Below are 16,646 nucleotides of genomic sequence, written 5' to 3'. Positions count from 1 at the left end.
GATTTCTTTGCCAGATTTTACGCAATATCTCGTGTATAGCTCTCTTATTTGACTTAAATAGCGGTAGATAAGAGCACGAATTAAGTAACAATCTACATGGTATAAATTAGCACATACGATCTTTGCCATAATTTATTTCAATATTAGAATCTAGAAGGGTTAGAGTCCCTTGCAGTCCGTTACTTCTGAAGCTTTGTCCATCCCATTTGACATGTAAGGAGCAATACTTTGACTTGTCCGAGTGAGGCACCCCAGCAAATCATTCTCAATGCATTCATACCTGCAAAGAGTACATATATACACATGTTACCAAATAAGAGTCCATATAGAAAATTAAGTTACATGGTTTTGGACCCTTAAAAAAAGAAAAACTGTAGATATTAGGATATGGTATGGAAAAGAGAATGAACAAAAGCAAACTTCCATTTTCACTTTACAAACAAAAGCAAACTTCTACTTGCACTTTACAAACTCTTAAACGAGCCGTTTCCTTTCATCTTCTAGCAAAAGACAAATATCATTTGCGAAATTCTCAAGCCTACTAAAAAGTTTCGTATTCTTATAACATTTTTCTCAGAAAAATCAATTCATTTAATGAACTTATCTCTTGGGTTATATTTATCAACGAATTTTCCTGCACAAGGAAAAACAGAGAATTTAAGGCATCTAATGCAAAACTTACAATTTTCTGCACAGCTTATCAACAACTGTGGAGAAATTGATGATCTCCATCCTCAAAGTTATAACCTCGTTATCCGGGTATTCATTGAAAGGTGCCTCTAGAAATGAAGAAAGCCTTTCAACATGTGCCTCAAGCTGTTGCTGCTGATCCTCAAACAAGTGTTGCTTTATTACTTTTTCCTGTTTTGTCATTTCACTCCCGAATATATCACCAAACATGTAATACGCAAAAGGGTACGAATACGAGAGAATTTGCCTTGACCTGAAGAGTCTGTTGAGACCCTCGGTTGCCCAACTATAGTCTTTACTTGTTATTTCTCTTGCTTCCAGTTCTGACATCTTTTTTTTCATGGTTTTCTGCAGCTTACTTTCAAGCTCAGAAGAATGTTTATGGGCTTTATAACGATCGTAGTAATGCATGTAACGTTGTAGATCCCTCTTTGCATTCCGAGTTTTCTGCTCATCTTCTGTATAACGTCCACAACTATGATAACCACCATGGAATTTATCAGGGCGGCCACAATGCCAACTGCAAAATAGGAAAAAGAATTAAGATGGACATAGGGAGACAGATATACATGTATACCCTTCATTGGTGTCCAGGGAAAGGAAACGAACAAAATAGGTATCAAGCATTCAGCCAAAAGAACATGCAAAAACTCATCAGCTAGTGCGGGTTTAACAGTCATAAACGAATCAAATCGAGGCTTTATAATTAAATGAATCAAGCTGTAAGAGATAAACGAAACTTTGTTTCTATGAGGCATTCTATTACAACATTTGTATGTAATGCTCATGCGTTCTTATCCCTTACAGTAACCAAAAACAGAAGGACCACGTTAGATCAATTTGCTAAACGTGAAAAAACGAGAATTTTAATAGTTCTCACCAAAAATGTTGTCCACAAATGCAGTGTACATGGTTGCATCCTCCATTCTTTTCAACTGGCTTGAGGCATTTTGGGCAGGGCTTTGTATTAACTGTAATCCAGTTAACTGTCTCTGATTCATCCCGACACTTCTGACTCCACAGTTCCCACATTTGACACGAACAAGGAGAATGTGCTTCCGATGAGCATTTAAAACAGAACTTTAAACCGCATGCACATTCAACCTCGCATAAGTTACAGTCATCAATGCGTAAAGCATTACCACAATGGGGAGTACTTGGACACCACTTAACCTTTTTATTATCTTCAATATATGATTCTAGAAGAAAGCGATCAAATTTCTCTGCTAGAATAGGATCTCTAGTACTGACTAGCATTCTGATTTTTTCTTCATCACAAATACTGTTGCATTTGTGTGCCATACATCTAATGCGCCTGCTTTGGCCTCCTTTTATCTTTACTATGAAGTGCTTTGTCCAACCTGATAGACGATAGAAAAAGTACATATACATATATATTACTCCATAGCAAAAACAGCATAAGAAAAAGGAACTTAAAAACACAGCCTATATAACACATATTATTAGCTCGACAGAGATGATATACAATAAGACTTTACATGCGGGAGCCAAGCTCTCCTTTTTAGAAACTTCTCAATCCCATTTCGGGCTAGACCATCGAAATCTTCAACTGCTGGCTAAACCGACATAACACATATTCAACCACTGATTAAGTCGACGTAACATCCTCACGCTCAGTAAGGTTTTTCCAATTGGATTACCTTGCCGGAATTTGATAGGAAAAAAAAAAAAAAAAACCTACAAACATTTTCTTGGTTTTTGCCGAAGCTATGAAAAATAGAAAGACTGGTTTCTCTACAAACCTAAACATCGCAGAATTATAAACCTCCATATAATATTGTTCGTTTCAGATTTATGAAAAAGAGATAGTAAACATTAGAAGATTGCTCTTCGTCTGTGAGTGGGGAAAAGTAGAGGCGATAGTACTCACAAGTGTTACAGAAAACATGACCACAGTCCATAGTTGTCGCAACATTGGTGGGAACTTTTTCGAAGCAAATCTCGCATAGTACCGTGGATTTTTTTGCTTTGGAGGATGAAAAGTTGGATGAGACAAGATCTCGATGCTCCAATATGGTCACACCTACTTCAGCATATAATTTATCTTTCCCTTTCTCTACAAGACCACTGAGCAACTGGTTCACATCCCAACGATAATGAATGAGTAAAGATCGTGCGTGGTGCTCTTTCAATGAAAGTACATCCATCACCTTTCGCAAATCCTCCCTCTGCATATATAGGTTAAATTGACAAGTTTGGCATAAAATCTAGTTTGGGCATAACAAAGTACAATAATAAAAAGGAGATTATGAACCCTTTTTTCTGTGATTACCTGAGCAGCCAAGAGTGACTCTCTTGTGATTACCTGCAAATCAAAAGGAAGGAGCACATTATGTACCAAAATAAAAGTTCAATCATAAAATTTATTAAATGATAATGATGGGAGTATATGTTTAGCAGCACTTACAATGATTTTTGATTTGCCAAGAAAAAAAAAAGATTTTGCATTCAAGATACTAATTCAACACCGTGAATATCAGAATCTTCTTTTTTTTTTTCAGGAAAAGAAAACATACACAGGATTACTTGAATTGCAAGCCAAGGAAAGCAATATTTATATCAATTACTCCCCAAATCATGCAAAATTACAAGCAAAGCAGTCTGAGTTTTCATGGAAATATATGGGGCGCTTGAAATTAGTTTTAAAATGATTTTGTTTTTAATAAAAAGTAAAAATGTGATTGTTTTGAGAATCATTTTGAGACGGATTTTGAAATTGCATTTAGTTAGTTTTTTAAGAGATTGTTTTGGGTAGAATAAAAGAGTAAAGGGTGCGTTTAGAACTCATTCTAAAATGATTTTATTTTTTGTATGAAAATGGAAATGAAAATATTTTTAATCTCAGACATAAATCATTTTTAAAAATACGTTTAATAGTTTTATCAAGAGATAAAAAAATCATTTTCATTTATGTTTTTTATCTTTAATTGTGTCAAACTCTATTTTTCTCCTGCTTTTTTTTCCTCAAAAAACGTGAAAAGTAAAAACAAAAACAACTTTAAATACAACTAAAATCGTGTTTATTAATTAATATATATAATATTATTAATAAATACTAAAAAATAAAATAAAAAAATAAAAATAAATTTTAACTGTTTTTTAATTTATTCACAATAATCATTCTCACTGTTTTTATTTTTATTTTTAAAATATTTACTAAACAAAGTTATTTCGTTTTAATTTTATTTTTTATTTTTTAAAATACGTAAAGCAAATAGAGTCCATAGAAGATTTTCCGAGCAATCAAACAGAACGTGAAGTACCAAACGAAAACGTTAACACAGAATAAGGCGATCACTTTCCGTCAGAATCAAAACTCGTCGTACAGTACGTACCTTGACGTTGACTGACTGAGAGTCAGCGTCGGCCTTTGTTTCAGCAAATTCAAGTCTGTCAGAATCGCCGCCATCTTCAGTACCGTCATCGTAATAGAGGTAATCATAGTCATCGTCACTGTCCACAGAGACATAGTCCTCCATTGTGCGTCCGACCAACGACTGAGAGAATAGTATAGAAAAAAGAAACAGAGAGAGAAATCTTTAAGACGAAGCAATAATTAAAAAGCGAGAACATTCAGAGAGATTTTTTTTTTCAAATAATCAAAGCTTACAAATTTACACGACTCTGAAATAGGGATGATAAAAATAATAATAATGAAAAGCCGGGTGATTGATGACTGGTGATCACGTTTAGTTCCTTTCTGGTTCTATTAAACAAAAAAAAAAAAAAAAGGAAATCCTTACTGGTTGCCTAATAAACACTCTCTTTCTCACTCGTACGTAACAGAAAACACCGAAATAGCGGTGAAAATATAATCAATGACCAGTCTCGAGCGAAAAGAGATCGCGCCGTTATTACTCACGATGTGGAGAATACGTCTATTTATAATTGGCAACATTCGTCTCCTAACCTAATAAGCTATTTAAATGGTACCGCGGCAATTTGATTCCTATTCTATTTATGAGAAGGAGAGAGAGATAAATAATACTTCTATGGATGGAATAAAAATAAAAGGAAAACTTTTTAACGAAGTTACTAAATTGTAGTAAATCTATGCTTTATTAGTTTTTTGTTTTTTTTTTGTTTTTTGAAAGGTATGATTTATTAGATTTATTTCATGAAATGGGTCAAATTAGGGACTTTCCCGAATTTTCTGAATTTATTCTAGGGGGGTTTGCTTGATTTATTCCAAGATTAAATTTGGTAAATAAAAGATTTACTGGGTTTACTCTCATAAAGCTTTAAATTATATACATATATATATATACATATATATTTTACCAATATTGATAAAAAATAGACCCCTGGTAGATTTAGGAAACTTTTCAAATCCCAATTAAAGCCTGACAATAAAAATAGATATTTACAGGTCCATAGTACGATTAGATTTTCTTTTGACCTCTATCTGTAATTTACAACTTTCCCTTTAGTGGTAAGAAATTCACAACGAAAAGAAATTGGAGAGAGAATTAAAAATCCAAAGAAGTTCAACAATACTTGAACACTTGCTGATTTGTGAAGATGAAAATAAAAAGTACGAATGTACGATCGATTGGTGTTGGAATGCTTTGATAATACAGGGATCGTTTTAGAATTTAGCCAAAGAGGTTAAAAAAAAAAATTAATATGATCTAGTTTTGTTGATGTTTTTGTTTCATTTTCAATTAAATTGAGGGTTATTAATAAGGGTACTATAATGAGATTTTGAAAAAGCAAGAGGTACTTTTTTAACATTTTCCAAACAACAGGATACCAATACCTTAAAGCACATGTAAAGAATAATCATGCCAATTTCAACATGTCAAGTACAAAAATTACAACACATTCATACCGGATGCGCGCAACTACAAGGGATCTACAAAAAGAAAGACGCATTTAAGTAATACAATTTGGGGGTCCTTTTCGGTTTCCTTTGGTGCGGGGACCATGAGAATGGGGAATGTATCCTAACGTTTTGAGAATTGTGGGGCTTTGCGAGCTTTCTTGAGACCAGGCTTCTTCCTTTCGACAACTCTCGAGTCTCTTGTCAAGAGACCTTCCTTTCTGAGAGGCACTCTGTGGTTCTCGCTCACCTTTAGTAACGCACGGGCAATGCCCAGAGAGATTGCCTGAGCCTGACCCGAGAGGCCACCGCCATGGGCTTTGACAAACACATCATAACTACCTTCATATCCCAAAGTCACCAAGGGAAATTTGACGTATTGTAGCCACAGTGGGTTACCTTGAAGATATTCCTGCACAAAACTAAAAGTCCAATCAATAAAAGTACATAACTGTTTAAGAATCAACTAAAATCGACAACCAAGAATTTTTGGGTTTCACACTTATGGCAATAGCCAAACATGAACATGCTACAATCAGACCTTCAATTTTCTTATTTGATATGTAACACAACAGAACGCCGCATTATGATTGTTTTTTGCAGCTTTGCCACTTAGAGAAATCAATTCAAACAAATTTGCTATCAAGATCTTTTGCTTTAATAACCAGTTTAATATTTACTTAACTTTCACAAAAGTATGAAACAAGTGGCCCCAACTAGGAGGCAATCATATAAGGAAGCTCCTACAAGTAACATAAAGGTGATATTAACATACCACAATTGTCATAAAAGAAAACACTTGCTCTACAATTGAATAGCAACAACAACAGCACCACACTCGAGCAAATGAAAATCTTCTACGACATATAGAAGATACAAAAACTTCCAAAACAGGATATGCGTGTGGATATCCACGAGCATCTGTTATGTTTGTTTATATATGTCGTGTACATATCTCTGCCACGTTAACACAGGCACAACAACAAATATTTACTAAGTTTCTTTTATCATTTTTCATGTTTGTTTCACTGCTCAACGAATGTCCAAATTTAGCAACATAATATTCCACAAAAAAAAAAAAAAAAGAAAGTTAGAAGCCTTCAAATACATAGATGACACTCTTCATAGGAATGCAATCACCGTTATGAAAAGATTGAAGACGAGAAGTGTTAGAGCTCGAGCCCCTCCCATTAAATTCGTATACTCTAGGAGGAGCAAGGAGGCAATAGTTGATTCTCACAAGGAGGCGTAGTAGGAAGAGGTATTGGCTAACTTGGCAGTTATTATCGAGTTTCACGCTGAGATTAGGCATGCCGTTAGGAATTGGTTTGCATGGGGAATACCGTGAGTGAGGAGTCTATAAAAGAGAGCTTGTAGTGGGAAGGGAGGGTATTGTATTGAGAATTGAGTCTGAATGTTGGAGGCAGAGGAACCTCGAATTCCTTCTATCTGTAATTTCCGTATTCACGTTTTGTCAGTTTGATTAATAACAGCTAAGAAAACCACCCAGAATTCCTGGGTTTCTATCATTGGTATCAGAGCCACCGATTCCATGGCCGCCGTCCACCACAACCCGCGCGTTGCAGACCGAGTTGCCTTGGTGGAGCAGAGGATAGAAGACGTTCATGACACTCTTCAGATAGTGGGAGCCATAGCTGACCGAGTTCCCCAGCTGCAAGAGGATGTCACTCGGCTGGACACCAGAGTTGGAGAGGTGCAAGGATCGATGCTTAGAATCGAGGAGTTGTTGCAGAGACAGGCTCGGCTGTTTGATAGACGGCAACCAGAAAGGGAACCGGTTAGGAACCTGGATCGGACACCCCCTAGGCGAGAACCGGAGAGGGGACGAGCAATCCCTCGGGAAGGCTCACCGGCCTGAGGGGGGGAAGGAGGAGGAATGCACCGCCAAGTATCTCCGGTACGGCAGAGGGGTAGAGGGGATTTTCGAGGGAGAAAATTGGAGCTTCCGGTTTTCCATGGCGAAGATCCGTACGGCTGGGTGTTTAGGGCCGAGCGCTATTTCGCGGTGAACGACATTGAAGACGAGGAGCGAATCTTGGCGGCGTCCGTGTGCATGGAAGGAAGAGCTCTGGGGTGGTTCCAGTGGGTAGCACAGGATTCGTTTGCGGGCTAGCAAGAACTCCGGACGGCCATCATCCAGCGATTCAGCCGCGCCCGGGAAGGAGATCCGACGGAGCGGCTGATGGCGCTCTGGCAGACTGGAGGAGTGGCGGAATACCGAGACACATTCGAAGCGTTGGCTGCTTCCATGAGAGGTGTGCCCGAAGCTATCTTCAAGGGGGTTTTCCTGAATGGGTTACGAGAGGACGTGCGGGCTGAGGTGAGGATGCACCGGCCTGTCAACTTATTGGAGGCAATGGACCTGGCCCAACAAGTGGAGGACCGACTTGAGGCAGTGGACCGGGTCAAGAGGAACAAGGTGGGACGGGTCACCAGACTCGAGTATACGGGTCGACCCGGGTTAAGCCCTTATTCCCAATTTAACATCTCAGAGGCTCGCGAAAGCTCCCTTCAATCCCAATTAAATCGAGATTCCAACGGACAGCAAAAGGGGCTCACAGCGGCGACTTCAAAGGTCCAGCCTCCTGCCGGAGGAGATTCCGGGTTTCGACGATTAACCTTCGATGAAGTATAGCAGCGCAAGGCTCGCGGTCTTTGTTTCAGGTGCGACGAGAAGTATAGCCAAGGGCACCGTTGCAAGAATCGGTTACTACAGGTGTTGATGTTGACCGATGAAGACTCGGAGGATGAGTGTAAGGAGGAGGGGATTACGGAGGAAGGAAACGCCGATCCAGGAAGCTCGGCGGTCGCAGAAATGGCCGCCCTGTCACTCAACTCCTTCAACGGATGCTCTTCGGCAAAACGTTGAAAGTCAAGGGCTCGATTAACGGGAGGGAGGTCATCATTCTCGTTGATAGCGGGGCCTCCCACAGCTTCATCTCCACCTCGCTGGTGAGCGAACTGAAATTACCCCAAGACTTGACTGCTCGGCACAAGATCCAGGTAGGGAATGAGATGATTTTCAAGCAGGAAGGGGTCTGCCGTTCGGTGCAGGTGATGATCCAGGGGCACCGAGTGATCGAGAACTTTTTCCCCTTTGAATTGGGAAACGTGGACGCGGTGCTCGGAGTCACGTGGCTCAGGACTTTAGGGGAGGTACGAGCTAACTGGACCCGTTTCACTCTGAAATTTTTGGCAGGAAGTCAATGGGTTTGCCTACAGGGGGACCCCGCGTTAAGCTGCTCTAAGGTGAGTGTGCATTCAATCTTTCGTTCGTTATTGTGCGAGCATGCTGGAGTGTTACTCGAAATTGGGGTGGCCGGCCCCGGGGAACGGGGACTCTCGACCGTGGCGACACCACAAGAGCAGGCCACACTTCTGGGACAATTCAAGTCCGTTTTTGAACTACCTGAGGGACTTCCTCCGCGCCGTGCTCGTGACCATCACATCGTGTTACGAGAAGGGGTATCTCCCCCTAACATCCGGCCTTATCGATATCCCCATATCCAGAAGGCCGAGATAGAGCGCCTGGTGGGGGAGATGTTAGCGTCGGGGATAATCCGACTAAGTACTAGTCCATTTTCGAGCCCTGTTCTGCTGATAAAAAAAAAAGACGGCAGCTGGAGATTTTGTGTGGATTATTGTGCCGTCAACCAGCTGACAATCCCGGATAAATTTCCCATTCCTATAATTGACGAGCTGATGGACGAATTACAAGGAGCCAGTGTCTTCTCCAAGTTGGACCTCCGTTTAGGGTACCATCAAAATTCGTGTAAGGGAAGAAGACGTGGAGAAAACAGCGTTTCGTACGCATGAAGGGCACTACGAATTTCTCGTGATGCCCTTTGGGCTGACCAACGCCCCTGCCACCTTCCAATCGCTAATGAATACGGTATTCCGACCATTCATACGTAAATTTGTGCTCGTTTTCTTTGACGATATTTTAATTTACAGCCGGTCAAGCGAGGAGCATACTCGGCATTTTGGAGCTGGTGTTACAGATGCTGCACCAGGAACAGTTATACGCCAACCAGAAAAAATGTATTTTTGGCAGTAGGCAAGTGGACTACCTCGGCCACATTATTTCAAAAGAGGGAATTGTGGCAGACCCGTCGAAAGTGCAGGCCATTACTTCTTGGCCTACCCTTCGTTCGATAAGGGAACTTAGGGGATTTCTCGGCTTGACCGGGTACTACCGCCGGTTTGTGGTTGGATATGGGAAGCTCACTCGACCTCTGACGGACTTGCTGAAGAAGGGGACTTTTCAATGGTCTCAACTAGCAGAAGAGGCATTTCAGAAACTTAAGAACCTGATGGCAGAACTCCCAGTTCTCGCCTTGCCTGATTTTGGAAAACTTTTTGTTTTAGAAACTGATGCTTCGGGCAGTGGTGTAGGTGCGGTGTTAATGCAGGAGGGGCGACCTCTGGCATATTTCAGCAAGGGACTGTCCCTAACCGCACGGTGGAAGTCGGTGTACGAGAGGGAATTGCTAGCCATCGTCCTCGCCGTTCAAAAATGGCGGCACTACCTCCTTGGAAGACATTTTGTCATCCGTACCAATCAGCAGAGCCTCTGCCACCTCATGGATCAGCGGGTTCTGGCTCCTGATCAGCTTCGGTTGGTGACCAAACTCTTCAGCTATGATTTTGAGATCCAATACAAGCCCGGAGCCGCCAACCGAGTGGCCAATGCTTTGTCTCGAAGGGAAGAGACCGACATCCCCACCTTTTCCGCAATCTCCATTCCTCAGCAACTTGACCTTGACGCCCTTCGACAGGAACAGGCTGGAGACCCCCTGTGCAGCACTGATAGCCAACCTACAGCCTGGTGCAGGGTCGGTTCCTGGTTATAGCGTTCAAAACGGGTTGCTCCTATTTAACACACGTTTAGTTATTCCAGCCTCGTCACCATGGGTGAGGACCCTCCTTCACAAGTTCCATAACTCAGTCATTGGAGGGCATTCGGGTTCCTTCGTACGTACAAGCGTTTAGCGGCAGTGGTTTTTTGGAAGGGGATGAAGAAGGTAATCAGGGAGTATGTGGCGAGCTGTGTAACGTGCCAGCAATGCAAGACCGAAGCTTTATCTCCAGTAGGGCTGTTAACTCCCCTGTAGGTGCCCCAGCGTGTGTGGGAGGACATATCCATGGACTTTATCAGTGGGCTGCCAAGATCGAAGGGGGCGGATACCATCCTGGTTGTGGTGGACCGTTTGTCCAAATATGCCCACTTCTGCCCTCTGGCCCACCCATTCACCGCCAAACAGGTTGCCGAGGCTTTCGTAAAGGAAATCATCCGTTTACACGGGGTGCCCAAGACCATTGTTAGTGACCGCAACCCACTATTTATGAGCCTGTTCTGGTGGGAGATATTCAAGCTGCAGGGCACCACGTTGCACACTAGCTCCGCCTACCACCCGCAATCGGATGGGCAGACGGAAGTCACCAATCGGTGTCTAGAGACATACTTACGGTGCTTCGCTAATGACAAACCCCGGCAGTGGCAGGTTTTTCTTCCCTGGGCTGAATATTGGTTCAATACCAATTATAATTCTTCTACAAAATACACCCCATTCTTCATAGTCTATGGCCGGCACCCGCCTACCCTGCACCGCTACCAGGAGGGATCCGCAGTAGTACAAAGAGTCGAGGAACAGCTGCGGCTGCGGAGCCAGACAATTGACCTGTTGAAAGAACACCTACTGTCGGCTCAGCAGCAGATGAAGAAGTTTGCGGATCGTCATCGCCGGGACGTCTCCTTCGCCACAGGTGACCAGGTACTGCTGCGATTACGCCCGTACTACATGAAATCATTAGCCCGCATTCCTAATGAAAAGCTGAGTCCACGATTCTATGGTCCCTTCGAGGTAGAAGAACGGATTGGCCCCGTGGCATATCGCCTTAAGCTGCCTTCCACAGCTAAGATTCACCCTGTCTTTCATGTGTCTCAACTGAAACTGTATAGGGGAATGGTGGTTTCTGGTTTGCCCCTGCCTCCCAACCTCTCAGACGAACTGGAGTTGGATGTTCAACCTTCGACAGTTCTGGATTCCCGAGTTAGATCGGTGGGTGGTAAACAAGTACCGGAGGTGTTGGTTCAGTGGGATGGTCTACCAAGCGGTGATGCAACATGGGAGCCTGTCTTCACCATTCAAACCCAGTTTCCAGGCTTTAACCTTGGGGACAAGGTTTTTTGCCGTTGGGCGCGGGTTGGGTCGGGGGGGGGGGGCAGATGTTAGAGCCCAAGCCCCTCCCATTAAATTCGTATACTCTAGGAGGAGCAAGGGGGCAATAGTTGATTCTCATAGGGAGGCGTAGTAGGAAGAGGTATTGGCTGACTTGGCAGTTATTATCGAGTTTCACGCTGAGGTCAGGCATGCCGTTAGGAATTGGTTTGCACGGGGAATACCGTGAGTGAGGAGTCTATAAAAGAGAGCTTGTAGTGGGAAGGGAGGGTATTGTATTGAGAATTGAGTCTGAATGTTGGAGGCAGAGGAACCTCGAATTCCTTCTATCTGTAATTTCCGTATTCACGTTTTGTCAGTTTGATTAATAACAGCTAAGAAAACCACCCAGAATTCCTGGTTTTCTATCAAGAAGCATAAATGAAATTTGCCAAGTCCTCTGCAGCTAACAATATTTTTCTGCCATTCTCCCGTTCCAACTCCAAGGTACAACTCTACCTGACTGTCCACTAGTAAAATTAACAACTCTACCTGACTGTCCACTAGTAAAATTAACGGCACATATTCATGAACTAATTGATAAAATCAAGAGCTAAAATTAAGTCAAAGCAAAAATAGGCACATCTAGTAGCGCGCACACGTGTCCTTTGTGCAATCTGTCCACTCAATTAACTATAATTCTTTTCCCAAGCTGGAGTCAAATGCACTTACTTTACGTTGAATATTCACAAAGATTTTCTAATGGCCAGAAGAAGCCCTTCAACTTTCCCCCTCGTTTTCATCGCTCAATGATTATCATAGAGATGCATTATAATATATCTCACCCGTAATCTCGCTGATATTGATTATCAGTGAACTGCTTTTTTGCCAATCAAGATCCTAGATTTTGATAACTACGCAAAATGCCAGTGTATTGCCACGAAAATAGAACATATTGGATTAAATACAGAATCATTTGTTCCCCAGATGCTCTCCAAGTCATACATACTCAATTAGCAATTGAAAGACATAAATTTGAATCCAAATCAACAACCATAGACCCACTCAATGCTACGAAAGCCTTCATTCAGCACCGCAACAAATTGGGGCATCAAGAATAACAAAATCACACAAGTAATCAGGAAACCCTAGTTCTTTTTAGTCTATATCAATCACATAGCCCATAAGACATGTAGAGAAAAGAGGAATCCTCTCGACCAATCCAGAACGCCAATCCGCAAGGTAATCCAAATGCCTAAGGTAAATTAACAATTCGGACAGACAAAAACCCTAACTACACATGTTAATAGGTTCAGAGATAGGAAAAGGTAGCGGACCTTGGCATCACGGTAATTGATGATGACTTTGCCAGTGCCTTCTTGGAGGACAACTCTAGCAATGGCGGATTTTCTGCGCCCGGTGCCGAAAATCGTTTGCGCAGCAAAACCGCCGGGAAGCCTCGACTTCACGTACTTCTCGAGGTCGGCGGTCTCCAATTCCTCGGGAGCAGCAACGGAAGCGGAGACGAGGAGCGAAGGAAATTTGGCGGCGTGCGAGACCGAGATGAACTTCGATCGGGGGAAGGAAAGACTGTTTGGTTTGGAGGAAATTTGAGAGGAAAATGAGAGAGAGGAGAGTGAAGATGTGAGAGAAGCAATGGAGACGGCCATTGTTAAAGCGTTGTTCTATCCGAGTCTGAGTCTCTGAGTGTGCAAAGTGGAATGGATCAAGTGGGTGAAGCCAGTGTGAGGGGATAATGTGTTCGAATTGACCGTAATGCCCTCGATGAGGGCGTGGGTTCTCTGATTTGGGAATACGGTAAGCCCCAAGTTTAACGCCTACAAACCGTTGGTGCTAGCCGTTAAGTATCGTTCAAAACGACATCGTTTTTAACAATTCAAATAACGTCTAGCACACATAGATCGCAGGACGAAACGACGCACAATAGAAGTTATTCTTTTAGGTGTTTGGAATCCGTTCTAAAATAATTTTATTTTTTATATGAAAATAGAAATGAAAACGTTTTTAATCTCATGTATAAATTATTTTTGAAAATGCGTTTAGTAGTTTTATTGAGAAATTATTTTAAAAAACTGAAAATGCGTTTGGTTTTACATTTTTGAGAACATGTAATAGTATTTGAAATAATATACGTTAAATAATTGATAAACTCCAAACGACCATTGGAGTAACGCAATTCGTAGTAACACAATTCTAAACGATAAACTAATATGATACATTTTAAGAGGCATAAATCATTTGTAAATTAACTTCAATTCTTTTTTTTTCCTTCTCCATTTCAATCAAATCCATAAAAAATCTACATGAAAGTTACTGAAAAGGAAAAAAATTAAGCACTCGACGAGGGAATCATCCCGATCTTTCTGGCATAAGCGAAGATCCCACCGGCTTGGCGTCGCCGATCGGCTTCAATTTGTACTCATTCCCCGTCATATAGTTGATCGACCGGCTCTCTCCGACCTCGATCGTGATCATGTCGCCAGTCCAGCACACCACGGAAATCTTTACCTGCGGAAGAACAGACTTGATAAACAGGGGCAGAGTAGAGGCGATGAGCAGGTGCAGAGCAGAGGCGAAGAGCAGGGGCGGCGCAAGGGCGGAGATTACCGAGAGAATCTGAGAGAACCCCACAGATAATAATATGGGGAAAGGGCTATCTTGGGGGTCTCGTGGGGGTTTCCCGGGGGTCTCCCAGGGGACTCCAGGGGTTCTCTCGGGGTTCTCCCAAGGGTGCCCCAGCGGTCTCCCGGGGGTGCCCAGGGGGCGCCCCGAGGGTGTCCCGGGCGTCTCTTAGGGGTGCCACGGGGTTGTCCCGGGGCAGTCCCGGGGCCGTCTCAGGGCCGTCCTGGGGCTGTCTCGGGGCTGTCCCGGGGGTGCCACGGGGGTGCCCCGGGCGTCTCCCGGGGGTACCCCGGGGGTCTCCCGGGAAAATCCCGGCAGTGTCCTGGGGGTGCCCCCGGTGGTGCCCTGGGGGTGCACCGAGGGTGTCCCGGGATTGTCCCGGGGGTGCACCGTGGGCGTCGCCAGGATGCCCCGGGGGTGCCCCGGGTCTGTCCCGAGGCTGTGCCGGGGGTGCCCCAGGGTTGCCCCGGCGGTACCCCGGGGATCTCCCGGGGGCCTCCCGGGAGAGTCTTGGGGATCTCTCGGCGGTCTCCTGGGGTCCCCCGGGGGAGCCCCAGCGGTCTCCCGGGGGTGCCCCGGGGGTCTCCCGGGGTGGTTCTCCTGGTGCCCTAGGGGCGCCCCGGGGCTGTCCCGGGACGCTCTCGGGGCCGTCCCGGGGGTCTCCCAGGGATGCCCCAGGGGTCTCCCGGGGGTGCTCCCGGTGGTGTCCCGGGGGTGCCCCGGGGTTGTCCCGGGGGTGCCCCGGGGGTGACTCGGGAGTGCCCCGGGGTAGTCCCGGGGGTGTCCCGGGGATGCCTTCGGGGTGTCCCGGGGGTGCCCCGGGTGACCCGCGGGTATCCCGGGGGTGTCCTGGGGATGCCCCGGGGGTGCCCCGAGGCTGTCCCGTGGGTGCCCCGGGGTCTCCCGGGGGAGTCCCGGGGGTGTTCCGGGGATGCCCCCGGGATTCCTCGGCGGTATCCCGGGGGTGTCCCGGGGATGCCGTGGGGGTGCCTTGGGGGTGCCCCGGGGCTATCTCGGGGCTGTCCCGGGGCTGTCCTGGGATTGTCCCGGGGCAGTACTGGGGGGTGCCCTGGAGGTGCCCGGGGGTGCCCTGGGGTTGTCCCAAGGGTGCCCCGGGGGTGTCCCGAGCGGTCCCTGGTGGTGCCCCGGGGCTGTCCCGGGACGCTTTCGGGACCGTCCCGGGGATGTCCCGGGAGTGGCCCTAGAGTGCCGCGGGGGTGCCCTGGGGCCTCTCGGGGGTGTCCCGGGGGTGCTTCGGTGGTGCCCTGGGGCTGCACCGGGGGTGTCCCGAGGGTGCCCCGGGATTGTCCCGGGGGTTCCTCGGGGGTGTCCCGGAGGTGCCCCGGGGATCTCCCGGGGTGGTCCCGGGGGTGTCCCGGGGATGGCCCAAGGAGGCCTTCGGGTGTCCCGAGGGTTCCCTGGGGCCGGGGGTGCCCCGGGTGACCCGGGGGAATCCCGGGGGTGTCTCGAGGGTGTGTCAAGGCTATCCCGTGGGTGCCCCGGGGGTACCCCGGTGGCCTCTCGTGGGAGTCCCGGGGGTGTCCCGGGGATTCCTCGGGGGTGTCCCGGGGGTGCCCCGGATGACCCTGGGTTATCCCGGGGTGTCCCGGGGATTCTCTGGGGGTGCCCTCGGGGTGGCCCGGGGCTGTCCCGGGGGTCTCCCGTGGGTGCGCCGGGGGTCTCCCGGGGATGCCCCGGGGTTGCCCCGGGGGTCTCCCGTGGGTGTCCCGAGGGTGACCTGGGGGTGCCGGGGGCGTCCCGACGGTACCCCCAGGGTGCCCCGGGGATCTCCTGGGGGCATCCCGGGGTAGTATCGGTGGTGTCCTAGGGATCCCCCAGGGATGCCTTTAGGGTTCCCCGGGGTCGGGGGTGCCCTGGGTGAGCCGGGGCTGTCTCGTGGGTATCCCGTGGCAGTCCCGGTACTATCCCGTGGGTGCCCCGGGGGTCTCCTGGGGGCCTTTCGGGGAGTCCCGGGGATGTCGTGGGGATGCCCCGGGGATTCCTCGGGGGTGTCCCAGTGGTGCCCCGGGGGTGTCCCGCCGATGCCCCGGGGGTGCCTCGGGCCTATCCCGGGGCAGTCCCTGGGCTATCCGGGGGCTGTCCCGGGACTGTCCCAGGGCTGTCCCGTTGGTGCCCCGGGGGTCTCCTGAGGGGTCCCAGGGGTTTCCCGGGGGCGCGCCAGGGGTCACTTGGGGGTTTCCCGGGGGTTCCCCGGGGTTGTCCTTCGGGTTCTACGGGTGTGCCATGGGGGTGCGCCGGGGGTGCCCTGGGGCTGTCCTAGGGCTGTC

The 16,646-nt window shown here is 46.5% G+C and overlaps 2 protein-coding genes across 3 annotated transcripts; both read right to left on the bottom strand.

The window, feature by feature from the left end:
- Positions 1-34: 34 nt before the first annotated feature.
- LOC21404105 (probable E3 ubiquitin-protein ligase ARI2) lies at positions 35-4,632 on the bottom strand. 2 transcript variants are annotated; one of them, XM_010107763.2, is made up of 7 exons: positions 4,455-4,632; positions 4,047-4,208; positions 2,984-3,016; positions 2,582-2,879; positions 1,571-2,051; positions 683-1,210; positions 35-280 (listed from the first exon to the last, which is right to left on the bottom strand). In XM_010107763.2, exons 2-7 carry the CDS (start codon positions 4,188-4,190, stop codon positions 160-162), a joined length of 1,605 nt encoding a protein of 534 aa, XP_010106065.1. In that variant the 5' UTR covers positions 4,191-4,208; positions 4,455-4,632; the 3' UTR covers positions 35-159. The 2 variants fall into 2 exon arrangements, with proteins under 2 accessions (XP_010106065.1, XP_024027776.1); XM_024172008.1 differs by having other exon boundaries at positions 4,322-4,472.
- An 835-nt stretch (positions 4,633-5,467) lies between these two features.
- Positions 5,468-13,451, bottom strand: LOC21404103 (30S ribosomal protein S9, chloroplastic). The gene is made up of 2 exons (XM_024172011.1): positions 13,053-13,451; positions 5,468-5,945 (listed from the first exon to the last, which is right to left on the bottom strand). The coding sequence occupies exons 1-2, from the start codon at positions 13,383-13,385 to the stop codon at positions 5,658-5,660; spliced, it is 621 nt and encodes a 206-aa protein (XP_024027779.1). The 5' UTR covers positions 13,386-13,451; the 3' UTR covers positions 5,468-5,657.
- Positions 13,452-16,646: the final 3,195 nt, after the last annotated feature.

The sequence above is a fragment of the Morus notabilis genome, unplaced genomic scaffold (assembly GCF_000414095.1).
Source record: "Morus notabilis unplaced genomic scaffold, ASM41409v2 Scaffold630, whole genome shotgun sequence".
Lineage (NCBI taxonomy): Eukaryota > Viridiplantae > Streptophyta > Magnoliopsida > Rosales > Moraceae > Morus > Morus notabilis.
Note: the sequence above shows the minus strand (reverse complement) of the source record. Positions and strands in the feature narration are given on the sequence as shown.

What these genes read in the sequence shown, in the direction of transcription:
- LOC21404105 (XM_010107763.2), bottom strand. Translation starts at nt 4,190, where the DNA reads ATGGAGGACTATGTCTCTGTGGACAGTGACGATGACTATGATTACCTC. An exon ending in ATTTGTGGACAACATTTTTG is followed by an intron (nt 1,211 to 1,570) that starts GTGAGAACTATT and finishes CCTATTTTGCAG; the next exon opens with TTGGCATTGTGGCCGCCCTG. An exon ending in GATAAGCTGTGCAGAAAATT is followed by an intron (nt 281 to 682) that starts GTAAGTTTTGCA and finishes TACTCTTTGCAG; the next exon opens with GTATGAATGCATTGAGAATG.
- LOC21404103 (XM_024172011.1), bottom strand. Translation starts at nt 13,385, where the DNA reads ATGGCCGTCTCCATTGCTTCTCTCACATCTTCACTCTCCTCTCTCTCA. An exon ending in TCAATTACCGTGATGCCAAG is followed by an intron (nt 5,946 to 13,052) that starts GTCCGCTACCTT and finishes AGTTTTGTGCAG; the next exon opens with GAATATCTTCAAGGTAACCC.